The sequence below is a fragment of the Ostrea edulis genome, chromosome 2, assembly GCF_947568905.1.
Source record: "Ostrea edulis chromosome 2, xbOstEdul1.1, whole genome shotgun sequence".
NCBI lineage: Eukaryota > Metazoa > Mollusca > Bivalvia > Ostreida > Ostreidae > Ostrea > Ostrea edulis.
This window is the reverse complement of record NC_079165.1, coordinates 52,649,524-52,664,523: the sequence shown is the minus strand read 5'-3', so window position 1 is coordinate 52,664,523 and position 15,000 is coordinate 52,649,524. Positions and strand designations below refer to the sequence as shown.

Here is a 15,000-nt window from a genome sequence, read left to right as displayed (position 1 = left end):
ATTTCCAGACTTTGAATTGAATTATAATGCTTTCATTTTTTTTAAGGAACGCGTACGTGTTTACAACAACAGCACGCCGCGCTCCCACTTGATAACAAAAATAATGATTAGGCCTAATAAAAGTGCTTTAATAAAATAATTTAAAAGTATTGTGATTTTCACAATAAGTTTGATCATTATTATTATTATTTTTTTCGAAATGCACCCGTGACAGTAGGCCTAGTTGTCAATGATACATAATCGTATCATAATTTAGGCCTATCTAACTTCTCCAAAAATAAATTTAATAATTATTGCACTGTTTATTTTAGAAAAGCAACAACGTTAACACTAATTACAGTTGTTTACAGAAATGGCATTACCAAATTGTGTTTAGACAGTGATCCCATGTAAACATTATTTACTCGCAAATTTATGCAGATTTCATACTCGCTTTTCTCGCTACATTTGGGTCGCTATTTGTATGCACTGGTGGCTAAAAGATATAAGACTCGGGAAATTTGTCAACATCGAAATAAATGTTATCCATGGTAAATAAATTAGGCCCCTAAAACCCGAGTTTTTAAAAATATCTAACACTACTTTTACAACAAGTTGATCGACGAAGGTCGCATATGACGTCACTGTACCACGTGACTGCCTCTCTAATTAACTAGGCTTTTTGAAATCGGGGCTTAGATTTAAGTCCGTATTGTGGCTAATTATCGCAATACTTCAGCGAACGAACTATTACAATTAATTTCTGTAAGCATAAGGAAGACAAAATGCATATAATTCTGTATACTTTGAAAACACGAGATGTGTCCTTTAAGGATATAACATGCTTTGAAAATATCAAGAGAGATAACTCTTAAGAACTTTTATTTAAAATATCAACTTTTATAAGCTTGAAAAAGTCCCTTAAGGGGTCAAAATAGTGACCCTCGGACCAATATTTTTAGATTGTCTTTTTGTTGTTGAATTCAAATTATGGAACAGTTTGGAAATCTGATACCAAACAAATAAATAATGGCTAAAAGACTGTTTTTTACTTTGGCCCCTACGGATCCATTATCCCTTTTAAGATTCATTTTAAAACCTCTTCCTTTATCGGGAATGCTGTTGACATATTTTAGGTAAAATCTCACAAAGTTTCCTTCAGTTTTGGAGAAAACGTGGCAGGCGTTTCTAGGTATTTAACATTGAAACTCTCATAGGGAAATTCAAAGATTCATAAAACCGTAAGTACTGAATATATTTCAATAAAACTTGGCACACATGTTTATTTTATCACTAGTATTGACATTACGTAATATTCTGTTTGAAATATCAGGAGAGATAACTCTTGATAAATTTATCTTAAAGAAGCAAATTTTAAGCTCCAAAAACTCCCTTAAGAGGTCAAAATAGTTGCACAAGGCCACAAATTTTTAGATTGCCCTTTTGTTGTTTAATTCAAATCACGAAAGAGTTTGGAAATCCGAAGCCAAATGAAAAAGTTGCAGCTAAAAGAATATTTCTAACTTTGGCCCCTAGAGATCCCTAATTTCTTTCAGGATTCATTCCAAAATCCTTTCCTCTGTGCGAAATGATATAGCCATATTGCATGTAAAATATCACAAGGATTGCTTGAAAGGTTTTTGAGAAAACGTAGCATTGAAACTCTCATAGGGAAATTCAAAGATTCATAGAACCGGAAGTACTCGATATATTTCAATGAAACTTGGCAAACCTGTTCAGTATATCATTGTTAACAATATGGAGCACCTTCAATAATTTTTTTAATTCATTTGTAATTTTTCAAACTGACACCCCCCTTTTTAAAATTTTAGAACCTTAATTTCTCGAAAACGACAAGAGCTGGAAGTTTAAGCTCGTAATGACTATTGTAGATCAAAGTCTAATTAATCTAAATCTAAAGTTTCGTAATACTGTGAAGAACATTTTCAAAGATATAGGGTTCCAATAAAAAAAGCTTTCCATACTTGTAGAAACCGGAAGTAAAAGATCCAGAAGTCCAAAAGTTTATTTGCATTACACCGTAATTTTATCTACACGAATCTTATAAAGCTTCATCCTTATTAACCACCATTTTCTTGAAAACACTGACAGAAATCTGTCGAGTATATTAAGAAAAATGATTTAAAAAACCACGAAAACAATAGGTCTTTTTGACCGAAGTCGAAAAGCCCTAATAATAAACAGAACAATATCAAAAGGACTTTCCACAGGAAGGTGGAAAGCCCTGATAATAAGAATCCGACACTATGTGTTCGGAGACATAATAATAAGAAACAGTAAGAACAATATGTTCCCAAACTTCGTTTGGGGAACATAATAATAAGAAACAGAGTAAAAACAATATGTTCCCAAACTTTGTTTGGGGAACATAATAAGAGAAAAGATTCAGAGAATGCAAATACATGTATATAGGATTAAGACCAAAATGAACTGTTGAAATTAAACTCTACCTTTAAAGGAAAATCCAAAAAATTCAGGTGATTTCAGTATTGAATTCTTAATATTCATTTTGTATGAGTGGTGGCAGGGGAGAATCTGATTGTATGGGTAGTAGTAGCAGAGAAAAATTTAATTGTATGGGTGGCTGTCTTAAAAATAAAGTGCCTTCCCTCCCCCCATATTTTTTTTGCTGGAATATCCCTTAGATAATTGCTTTTAGTATTAAGAAACATATAAGGAAGAATTATTGGCTTACAAAATAATTCAATAATCATTTAATCACCAAAATTACATACTCATGTCAGCTTTGAGGTTAAAAAGTGTTTGAAATAATAAATTATACTTGTGTTGTTACTGAAATTTATCACATGTTGACTCCTTTATCCATATCACCCATTACATAGATTTTAATTATTACACTATGTTTTCGTATGCCGTTTGTGATGTCAAATAGTACATATAAATATGTAAATAAATAACACATATGTACATGTGCTCACTATTTATAAATTAAGATCACAGCATTATAGCAGCTATATAGATTGAGAACAAAATGGATACAGGACTGTGATCCAGGCAAATGTGTGTCATGTACTGAATCCGTTTGAAGTCAATTGAACATTACTTAGGGACCTAGTCAGAGGTAAAACAAAGGTAATTTCTCGCAAGGTTCAGTGTTATTTTTCATCATTTTAAGTGATAATGCGGCGGTATCACAGGGGATTCAATGTAGATGAACAAATTCATCTTTCTTTCACTTCGAAGTGAAAATAGCGACTGCGCAAGTGCAGTCGTACATTTAAGAATTCGTAAGTTAAGTTTGCGGCTACGAACGGTTTTGTGAATACCATTTAACGAGTACGAAACTCTAATCTTAAGTCAGACGTAAAGTCTACGTCTACGAACTTTAGTACATATGGGTCCAGGCCTTTCATTTAGTACAAAGACTTGACCTAGTGACCTTTACTGTGGACTTTGACCTACTTTTCAAAAACTTTAACCTTGAACCAAAGGTAATAGGTATTTGATATTTCACAGATAGATGCCTTATGACCAGATCTTTCATATGGTACCAACACTTTTGACCTAATGACTTGACCTACTTTTGAAAAACTTAAACATTTTGAACTGAAGGGATTAGTTAAGTCATTCTTTCTGGCTAGCTATGTTATCTTCCGACAACTCTTGTTTAAAAATTCTTTTGTTAACTACAGCTACAAAGTACCTGTACCTGTATTTATTAAAAAGAGTCTGTTGCATTTCTAGGTGAAGGAATACCCACTGTATTTATAGCAGTAGCCGGCAGAAGCAATGGTCTGGGTCCTGTTCTATCAGGAAATGCCACTTGGCCAGTCATCAACTGTCCACCATTGTCTGGGGACTGGGGATCACATGACATCTGGTCTTCTCTTCGATTACCCTCAGGTTGGAATTTGAAACATTTACCATTTCAAAATATAATGGCAAAAAGGATGTCAAATTGTCATTAATTGGGAAAGAATGTTGATATGGACTTCCACCCTTGGAGTTGAAGCATATTTAAAGCAGCTGTTTTTGAATGCAAGGGTCATCATTTCAAAATTAGAATGAAAAGTCTCTTGTGAAATATGTAGAATTTAATAGATAAACTCATTTGCATAAATTTGATATGTTGTTGAGACAATTACATTACCAGTATATAACATAAAAAGTATGCTGGAATTTTTGAAGAATAACTGACACAGTTTTACAAATGTAAACTACACTGTTTCCAGGATTGGGATGCAGTACAGTGATGTTTCCAGAGGCTGCTGCTTTATGTGCTGCTCAGATTCTATCCCTTGGGGATCATGTAATCTGGAGCAAGATTCGGGCCAAGCAACTGAACACTTGGATTGGTCTCAAAGAAGCAGACAAAAAGTCCAGAGATGATAAGTGATTATCTTTCAGATATACAAGAAAGATTATATTAAATCTCAGTTTCATTCCCCCAGATGTATGAACATGTAACAGTGACATTAATTTGTTTAGTTTTGAAGTAGGTTTTTTTTTTAAATTAAAAGTTCTGGATTTTGTATAGGTCTGAAATGTTCACCTACTATATCTTCAATAAATGTTGGATATTGAATAATAATTGTTGGTTGGTTTTTGGTGGGGTTTTTTTTTTTAGCTCGATCATCCAAGCTTCCGCTTTAGTGATCGCACTGTGTATGTTGTCCTTCCCTCCCTCTGTCTGCTTCATGTCCATAAACTTCACATTTTCATCTTTTTCCCCAGAACCACTTTCTTACAAACTTGGTACAAATCATCCTTGGGTGAAGGGAATCCATTAAAGGGGAGCTAATCAAAAACAGGCAAAAATAAGGTGGGGTCATTCAAAAATCTTCTCGAGAACCATTGGGACAGAAAAGTTGAAATCTACATGAAAGCTTCCTGGCAGTGCAGATTCAAGTTTGTTCAAATATTGTCACCCCAAGGTAGGGGATCAAATTTTTACATGTGGGTATATAGGAAAGAACCACTGGGTCAGAAAAGTTTTAATTTAAACTGAAGCTTCCTGACATAGTGCAGATTTTTAAAAAAAAATTCAAGTCATTGTCTCTGGGAGTAGGTTGGGGCCACAGTAAAAAGTCGGAGTTTTAAATGTAAATATATAGGGGTTGGTTGCATATTGTTTAAAGCTGTATGGTCCGAATTACAACATTTTTTTTCCATCTCGTAAAAACGCTATTACTCGTCGCACGTATGTAGTTATAAGGCTGTATGACATGTCATACATTATTTCACCGGTTTTAACCAAAATTATTTAATTCTAAATCGGTGTTTACAAACAACCGCGTCGCTCTGCCATTTCAAGTGACAGTCACTAACGTGACCAGTTCAAACTTTCAGATCATCGGTGGTCTTATCTGTGTAAAGCTGTGTATTTTGTTACAACAATACCGTGCCATAAGTTTAATAGAAATAAAAGTATAAAATATTTCTTAGTAATTCGTTGTTTTACGCTCTTTCAGCCTTAAAACCAGACAGTTGCGTCTGAGTTAATACATCATGTTGGGATTCCCCTGACGCGCGTGGGGCTATTTATAGACGTCTAACACTGTATAATTTATGCATTATACGGAACACCTTGGGTCTTTCACCGAATACACCGTGCTTTGGGTGAAAGGCCCGAGGTTTTACGGATGATTTATATATTTACAACACTCTATTTACTTTCTAAATAATATTCTCACTGTTTTCTTTTACATGCAGATGTTTTCAAGCATGTAATTAAAGGAAAGTTGATAACTTTGTAAAGTAATTAATCTGCTTTAAAGTAATTATGTACAAATATAATACATGGACATCGGGTCATACAGCTTTAACGTCTCGCTCAAGAATTTTTCACTCCTATGGAGACGTCGATTGCCACTGCCGGTGAAGGGCTGCAAAATTTAGGCCTGTGCTCGGCGCTTACAGCCTTAGAGCAGGGAGGGATCTTTATCATGCCACACTTGCTGTGACACAGGGCCTCGGTTTTTGCGGTCTCATCTAAAGGACCACCCCATTTAGTCGCCTCTTACCACAAGCAAGGGTACTGAGGACTTATAAATACTAACCCAGATCCCCACGGGATTAAATAAATGGGGGAAATCTCAAGAATTACTGAGCCAGAAATGTTGAAATTTACATGAAAGCTTCCTGCTACATACAGTGAAGATTCAAGTTTGTTCAAATCATGGTCTCCATGGAGAGGATGGGGCCACAATAGGGGATCAAAGTTTTCCATGCGGATATATTAGAAAAATCTTCTCAAAAACCACTGGGCCAGAAAAGTGAAAATTTACATGAAAGCTCCCCAACATATAACAGTAGATTCAAGTTCGTTCAAATCATGGCCTCTATATTCTCTCCTATTCATTATGGAAGAAAGACACAAAACTTGCAGTGCAGTTTACATGAAATGTACTAAAATTTATATTTCTTGCTTTCAAATGTATTAATTTCCATGAAAAATAAAATGAAGCCTTTGGATGATATTAGTATACCTAGCCATTTTGAAGTCAAGTTTTTCTCTTTTAATATTTGCATGATTTAAGTCAGTTTTCAGTATACATACCATTCTTATCAACCATATATACCATTCTTATCAACATATTGTATATTCATGCATCGAAACAGTTTGGGAAGAGAATGTTTATCTCGCAAGTCAAGAACTTGGAGAATTGCATGGAAAACGATTGTTAAATCTGCATTTTATATCAGTTATTTTATTTCAAGAATAAAGTCTACAAAATCTAAATATTGATAAACCAAAAGAAAATTTATTATCAAATGTGGATGAAAAGGTGTAGATAACGAGCAGTGATCAATCATTATGTGCAATGAAACACTACAGCTAGATTTAATATTGTTACAATCAAACATGGCACAAATCTCTGTCGGTATCAACACCCAAGAATTTTTTTCATTTTCAGCTTAAAATATCTTGTTCAACATCGTCGCAAACCATGGCCAATATGTACGATCCTCTTTCATCTGGAAAGAGCTATATGCAGACTCCGGACCATGGCTTGAGACGATGCCCTTCAAAGAAGAGGGGCATATTCCTTTGCACCTGTCGGTCGGTAGACCACATGTCCGCTCAGTATCTTGAAAACCATTCACTTCATCGTAATATTTCATATGTGGGTAGGTTACGAGTAGAAGAGGACCCCTATTGTTTTTCAGGTCAAGGATCAATCTACTCTGGACATAGGAAGACACTGTCCACTCAATATCTTGAGAACCCTTTGCTTGACAGACATCAAACTTGGTACACTGGTACATCTTCAACAGGGTTGTCACTTACGCAAGGATCTGCGTCCTAGATGCAGAAAATTCATTTGGGACACAAGTTTGTCTGATATGGCGAGTCCCGCGCGGACGCATCTTGGACTCGGAGTAAAAATCATAATTTTACTTAGAAGCCCAGATATTGTGTATTAACTAAGACTCGTAGTAGGAAAAAAATCTAGGCAAAATGTTACACTCTAGTGAACCAAGATTATATCCACCGAGTTCACAGTATCTGACTTGTGTTTAGCGTCAGTCAATTAGGTGCGAATTAGAATGTTATACTAAAAAGATAATTAGATAAGATGCAAAATGAAGAACATCTTGCCACTGGCAGTTATTTATTTTTATTTCTTATCTATTATGCCCCCCCCCCCTTCAAAGAAAAGGGGCATATTGGTTTGCACCTGTCAGTCAGTAGACCACACATGTCCGCTCAATATCTTGAGAACCATTCACTTGATGATAATGATATTTCATATGTGGGTTGGTTATGAGTAGAAGAGGACCCCTATTGTTTTTCAGGTCCAAAGGTCAATCTACTCTGGACATAGGCATATAATGTCCGCTCAATATTTTGAGAACCCTTTGCTTGAAAGACATCAAACTTGGCACACTGGTACATCCTAAGGAGTAGATGACCCCTGTCGATATTGAGGTCACATGGTCAAGGGTCAAACTAGACATGGGAATATACTCTCTGCTCATTATCTTGAGAATCCTTTTCTTGACAGACATCAAACTTGGTACACTGATACATCTTCTGGAGAAGATGATCCCTATTGATTTTGAGGTCACATGTTTACAGGTCAAGGGTCACACTGCACATAGGAATATACTGTCTGTTCAATATCTTGAGAACCCTTTGCTTGACAAACATCAAACTTGGTACACTGGTACATCTTCAGGAGAAAATGACCCCTATTGATTTTGAGGTCACATGTTTAAAAGTCAAGGGTCAAACTGGACATTGGAATATACTGTCTGCTCAATATCTTGAGAACCCTTTGCTTGACAGACATCAAACTTGGTACACTGGTACATATTCAGGAAGAAAAAAAACCTATTGATTTTGAGGTCACATGTTTAGAGGTCAAGGGTCAAACTGGACATTGGAATATACTGTCTGCTTAATATCTTGAGAACCCTTTGCTTGACAGACATCAAACTTGGTACACGGGTACATCTTCTGGAGAAGATGATCCCTATTGATTTTGAGGTCACATGTTTAGAGGTCAAGGGTCAACCTGGACATTGGAATATACTGTTTGCTCAACATCTTGAGAACCCTTTGCTTGACAGACATGAAACTTAGTACACTGGTGTATATTCAGGAGAAGATGACTCTTATTGATTTTATGGTCAAGGGTCAAACTGGACATAGTAATATACTGTTCACTCAATATCTTGATAACCCTTTTGCTTGACAGACATCAAACTTGGTACACTGATTCGTCTTCAGGAGAAGAGGACCCATATTGATTTTGAGGTCAAAAGTCAATAGTTGAACTGGACATAGTAATATATTGTTGCCTATATTTTATGAATTATTTGCTTGATTGACACCAAACTTGGTACATTGGTACAGCATAAGGAATAGATGACCCCTATTGATTTTTAGGTCACATGGTCAATTCACTCTTGACATAGGAAGATATTGTCTGCTCAATATTTTGAATTGATAATACTACTATCAATTAAATGATGTGTGTGTATAATCCTTTTCAATTTTGCACCATGGGGGGCATATGTATTTTACAAACATGTCGTTTATTTATTACAAATCGGGATCTATATTTGAATATAAATGTTTGTTATCCAGTAGCCATTTTTATTGGAATCGAAAGTTGCATGTGCGTAGTTTGTAAACTTTTGTAGGTTTTACAGATAGTCTGCAAACAAAACTAGAATGCATCTATTTTATCACAATAATAATTTGATTAAAATGCTGTTTAATATTGAATAGGGTTGTTGTGATGATAGGGGATTCGGGGAAGTAAATTCTGTTAGCTTGGACAATATTAGTCGTCCGAGGCCAAGTCGCAAATGATTGAAAATAAACCTTAATATTGATATGTTTTGTACTGCTTCCATTTCAATTGTCTTGCATAAAAAAAAAACATTAAATATGCTTGGGATTCGTCAAATTTTCATGGGACTCGAGCTGCTTATATATCTGGACTCATCTTCAATAATTTCTAGTGACAACCCTGATCTTCAGGAGAAGATGACCCCTATTGATTTTGAGGTCACATGGTCAAGCTGGACATAGGAATATACTGTCCGCTCAATATCTTGAGAACCCTTTGCTTGACAGACATCAAACTTGGTACCCTGGTACATCTTCAGGAGAAGATGACCCCTATTGATTTTGAGGTCATATGGTCAAGGGTCAAACTGGACATAGGAATATACTGTCCGCTCAATATCTTTACAACCCTTTGCTTGACAGACATCAAACTTGGTACCCTGGTACATCTTCAGAAGAATATGACCCCTTTTGATTTTAAGGTCACATGTTAAACTGGACATAGTAATATATTGTCTCCTATATTTTAAGAATTATTTGTTTCATTGACACCAAACTTGGTACACTGGTACAGCATAAGGTACTCTTTTGAATTTTAATATTGGGTCACATGGTCAATCCACTCCTGACATAAGAAGATATTGTCTGCTCAATATCTTGAATTGGTGATACTACTATCAGTTAAATGATGCATGTGTATAACCCTTTTCAATTTTGCACCAAGGGGGGCATATATGTTTTAGAAACATCTTGTTTTTCTTCTTCCAATTATTAAATAACTATTCCAAGGGAAGGGGCAAGCAGTTGTAAAACGGTAAGGCATATATGGATGAGTAATTATGTTCCCCAAACAAAGTTTGGGAACATATTGTTTTTACTCTGTTTCTTATTATTATTATTAGGGTCTTCCGTCTTCAGCGGAAGAACCTTCTATTATTCTATTGTTGATTTTTCACTTTTCTTATTATTTTTATTCTTTTTTTTTTTCCTTACCGATTTTGTGCAGACGATTTCTCAGAGATGGCTTGATCGATTTACTTCAAATTTTTAGGGTTGATGCATTGCTATCTGAAGTTTATATCTTTTTTTGGATTTTTGAAAATTTTACTTCCGGTTGGAAGTTATCCCCCTTTTATCGATTTTCAGATGACTATTTTGTCCGGCCAAAAACGATAAAAGCTAGAGTGCTGAAATTTTCAGTGATGTTAGACGACATGTTGTAGTTGTGCACATGGGTTTTAAAAATTTCCGGAAGTGCCTAGTATGGAAGCTCAGTAGGGGTCGAAAATGGAGTTTAAAAAAGTGTCCCATTTTTTTCCACGTTTTAAATCATAACTTTTTACTCGTAAATATTTTGCTTAGACATTTATAACAAAAGTTGTACAGTTTATTGAGATCTTTCATGTCATATCAAGAAATCGGCCCATAGGCCTCATGGCTCGCCTGAACCATTGGATTTCTGTTACAATGATTAACTTTTTTCACACGAAACTTGTGATAAGACATTAGCATAAAAGTTGTTCAGTTTTGCAAGGTCTATCTATTGAAATCAAAAAATAGGCCTTAAGGCATCATGGCTCGCCTGAACAGTCGAATTTGTATCACAATAATATTAATAACTTTTCTCTCGAGAAACTTTTTACAAGACATGTAGAACAAAAGTTGTTCAGTTTCGCAAGCATTAACTAACGATCTTAAGAAATAGGCCTGCAGGTCTCATGGCTCACCTGAACAGTTGGGTTATTGTTGCAAGCTATAACATTTTTGTCAAGAAACTTTTAATAAGACGTCTAGAACAAAAGTTGTTCAGTTTTGCAAGATCTTTTGAACAACATCATGAAAAAGGCGAACGGGCCTCATGGCTTGCCTGACCGGTTTGATTAGTGTCACAATCAATAACTTTTTTCTCGAGAAACTTTTGATAAGACATGTAGAACAAATGTTGTACAGTTTCGCAAGCGTTAACTAACGATGTTAATAAATAGGCCTGCGGGTCCCATGGCTCACCTGAACTGTTGGGTTATTGTTGCAAGGTATAACATATTTGTCAAGAAACTTTTAATAAGACATCTAAAACAAAAGTTGTTCAGGTTTGCAAGATCTTTCGAACAACATCATGAAAAAGGCGAACGGGCCTCATGGCTCGCCTGAACAGTTTGATTAGTGTCACAATCAATAACTTTTTTCTCGAAAAACGTTTGATAAGACATGTAGAACAAAAGTTGTTCAGTTTTGCAAGATCTTTCAAACGATATCAAGAAAAATGCCCACGGGCCTTATGACTCGCCTTAACAGTCTGATAAATGTCGCAATCAATAACTTTTTTCTCAAGAAAATTTTAATAGGACATGTAGAACAAAATTTGTTCAGTTTTGCGAGATATATCTAGAATGATATTTTAAAAAATAGGCCTCCGGGCGACATGACTCGCCTGATTAGTCGAATTTGTATCGCAGTAAATAACATTATTAACTTGTTGTCGAAAAGAAGGCTGACCCCTTTAATTAGTGGCTGAGAGCGGCAGAGGTTCTTTAATTTATAGCACTTAAATGATCAATATTTGTAAAACATTACCGAAGCTAAATTGTACATCTAGACAATATATTTGTATCATTATTTATGAAAGAAAATCTCAGTCAAATTCTTATCTCAACACATCTAAATTTGGACGGAAGACCCACTCGTTGCTCGCAACGAGATCGCATCTAGTTATTATTATTATTCTTTTTCTCCGGTACTTTTTGTCCGGTAGTGTTCTCAGAAACTACAAAAGGGATCGATATGAAACTTTTGAGGATGATAGTATAGCATTAGTAGATGTGCATAGTGATAGTCATTTTGTCTGCACGTGCATGAACGCGCGCGCACATGCACTGCAATTTTGGTACAAAAAATGGAAAATCAGAATATTAAAGGGATCGATATGAAACCTAAATAGGATGGTAGTATATCATTTGTAGATATGAAAATTAATAGTTAATATGTCAGCACGCATGCGCGTGCACGCGCATTACAAAATTTGTACACTAACTTTGGAATCAGTCTAACTTTTTTGTTGTTCATTGAAATGGCTTGAAATTCATATCATAGGTAGATATTGAGACCCTTAACTGATTTGCATGGTCAAAATTACCAATTTGCACGCGCATGCACGTGCGCTTCATTTTGATTGGATAATACTAAAATGTTTGTAACTATCTTATTTATGAAGCGAATGAGATGATATTCACAGCATACGTAGACAATATGTGTATCTATATATTGGTGTAACAAAAAAATGCCAATGCACACGCGCATGCAACATTTTTCAAATGTTCAATTTTTAAAGGACGAGAACGTTTTTGTTTTTCATCAAATTCTATTGATATTAATGGTTTAGATGTGTCTTGGTACTCCTTACAAACTGCTGTGGTTAGAATTACTGCTCAGCACGTGCATGTACGTGTGCTGAATTCTGATTGGACGATTTTAAAATCGCTATAACTTCCTTATATTTGGTGGGAACGTTATGAAATTCACACTGTGGGTATATGATACACATGCCTGTTGAACGACATCAACAAAAATTCGGAATCATACACGCGTGCGCGTGTATGCGCGTGCAACGCTTTCTTTCATTTTTTGGTACTGAAATGACCATATTGAACGTACTACATGTAATTAAAGGCTAAAATAAAATGATTTTTTGCTATAGATTCACAAGGACATCACTTTTTAATTGGGGGAGGTTTGGGGAATACATGTAACGGTCCCCGTTACAATTAGAACTAGTTGTTGTTGAAACACACAATCTCAGGTAGCAAGCAGTGTGCATGGCTGATTATTCTAATCAAACTTGGACCATCACCATGTCTCTTCCTGGATTGAATGGCATGTGTGTGGTCTCAGATCTGTCAACAGGTAGATTTTGTTGGCATTGTCTAAAAGTTGGGTCTTTAATATCAAAAGCTAAAATTACTAATAAAGTCCTTTATTACCATTTGTTGGTCTTATTGCCAACATTATACTTTCAATACTTCACAGTAAATGATATTTTATAATACGTCAGTTTCGAGATACGAACTCTTCTGTATAGGAGGTGCATTTAGTGGAACTTTGAATGCCTAAGTGGGACAGAGTGGATATACAGCCAACGAGGAAGACGATGAAATGTATTAAAAGCGGCTTCTCTTTAAATATGTAAATGTGGGAAATACTAAATACTATCGAAAGAAATGTTTTACCGAAGTGGAAACATACAAACAATGTCATATTTGCAAGAAATGTCTTGGATATGGTACTTATGACCAGCGAAACAACATGATAGGATAAAAATTCTATGTATCTAATTACTCTCTAAATACTTATCACTTACTTAGTTTGTGTGTCAGTCGAATTCGGGTTTTCAAACAGCGTATGAGAAACTTACTGAGTACATTCACTTACGCTATGATGAATATCTGTCCCACTCCCGCGTGTAAACAAATTCTTTCGTGCCTTACTATGTACGAGAGTTCTCCAAAGGGAAATAACTCGGACGTATCTCGAAACCGGCGTATTGGCAACATATAGAAACACTGACTTTTGCTACAATGCTTTTGAAGTTTACAATCATTAACACGCACTACATCAATTGCCTCACCATGTTCATGTGTGGATCAAAAATGAAATTTACAAAACAAGAATAAATTTGATTGAATAAATACTGACCAAATATTTGTGTTACGAGAAATTTTAGCAAGTTACTCTGCAAATAGATGGATTAAGTCAAGTTTAAGCGATTCAAATTTTCTTTTATGAAGACAGATTCTATAGCTTCTCTCTCTCTCTGTCCTGATACCTCAAATGTACACCATGAGTTCTACGATAGTGACGATTTAGGTCCTTTGTCATACCAAACATTGAACCACAAAAGGTACATTCATATTGTTTACAGTGCACTCGTTTGATATGGTCCTCCACCTGTTGTTTTTTTGACGAAATAAAATTGCAAGTATGACACTTAATCTGAACCTTTTCCCTATTGTCTGGGTTGCTCAGAGGTATGTAGGAAGTAGATTCGGTTTCATGCTCTGACTTTATAATACCAGAATTATATTGTTTTTCATAAAGTTGTGTTGCAGTGAATGCAGCTGGTTTATTTTTCATGAAGATCTTTTCTGCATCTACCATGTTGGTTGATGGGTCTTCCATTTGTTTATAGGAAATAGGTTTAATCTCCAGCTCTGTTGTAGGATTGGAATAAAATTGTTTTTGGTCCACTTCCGAAGTAGAGAGATCACTTGTTCTAGAATAGACATTTTCAATGCTAGCACCAGCTTTACCAAGTGATGGTGTTTCCTTCAATTCCATAGATTTTTCAGTATCCATTTCACTTTTGATAATCTGATCATATGATGGATTGGTTTGGTCTGTGTCTTTCTGTTGAGATGTTGAGCTACAGTTATCATCAATTCTAGTATCCTCAGATTGAGTGAAGCCCTCATTTGAAGTTACTTCCTGCTTATTTGTTTCTTCTATGTTCAGTAAATGCATATCTAACCTTGTTCGCCATTCTCTACATAGTTGCTGTTTGTAATCCTTCCCATACCTTGTACAACTGCGCTTATTATTGTGGTGTCGTCGAAGATCTTTACGCAATCCAAAACCTCTGCTGCACCTTCCACACTTGTAAGGGCGAATGTGTGTGCGAATTTTGTGTACCACTAGATTGTGTTGTTTGTGCCCAACATAACTACACATATCACAGTTGTACA

The 15,000-nt window shown here is 35.5% G+C and overlaps 2 protein-coding genes across 3 annotated transcripts in view; one reads left to right on the top strand and one right to left on the bottom strand.

The window, feature by feature from the left end:
* The window catches only part of LOC125682095 (multifunctional protein ADE2), a 62,892-nt gene extending 58,346 nt beyond the window's left edge, over positions 1–4,546 (top strand). Inside the window, exons 7-8 of the mRNA XM_048922508.2 lie at positions 3,706–3,864; positions 4,194–4,546. Coding sequence (XP_048778465.1) covers positions 3,706–3,864; positions 4,194–4,357 — 323 coding nt within the window. The 3' untranslated portion in view covers positions 4,358–4,546. The remainder of the gene's footprint in view (positions 1–3,705; positions 3,865–4,193) is intronic.
* LOC125682091 (zinc finger protein 271-like) overlaps positions 1–15,000 on the bottom strand; it is a 23,412-nt gene that overhangs the window by 6,370 nt on the left and 2,042 nt on the right. The window contains exon 2 of one of the 2 annotated variants that reach the window (XM_048922493.2): positions 13,220–15,000. This exon is cut by the window's right edge and continues 629 nt beyond it. The exons of the other annotated variant lie outside the window; for it this stretch is intronic. Within the exon in view, the coding sequence (XP_048778450.1) occupies positions 14,054–15,000 (947 nt within the window). The 3' untranslated portion in view covers positions 13,220–14,053. Of the gene's footprint in view, positions 1–13,219 lie in introns of those variants that run through there. 2 annotated transcript variants of the gene reach the window in all.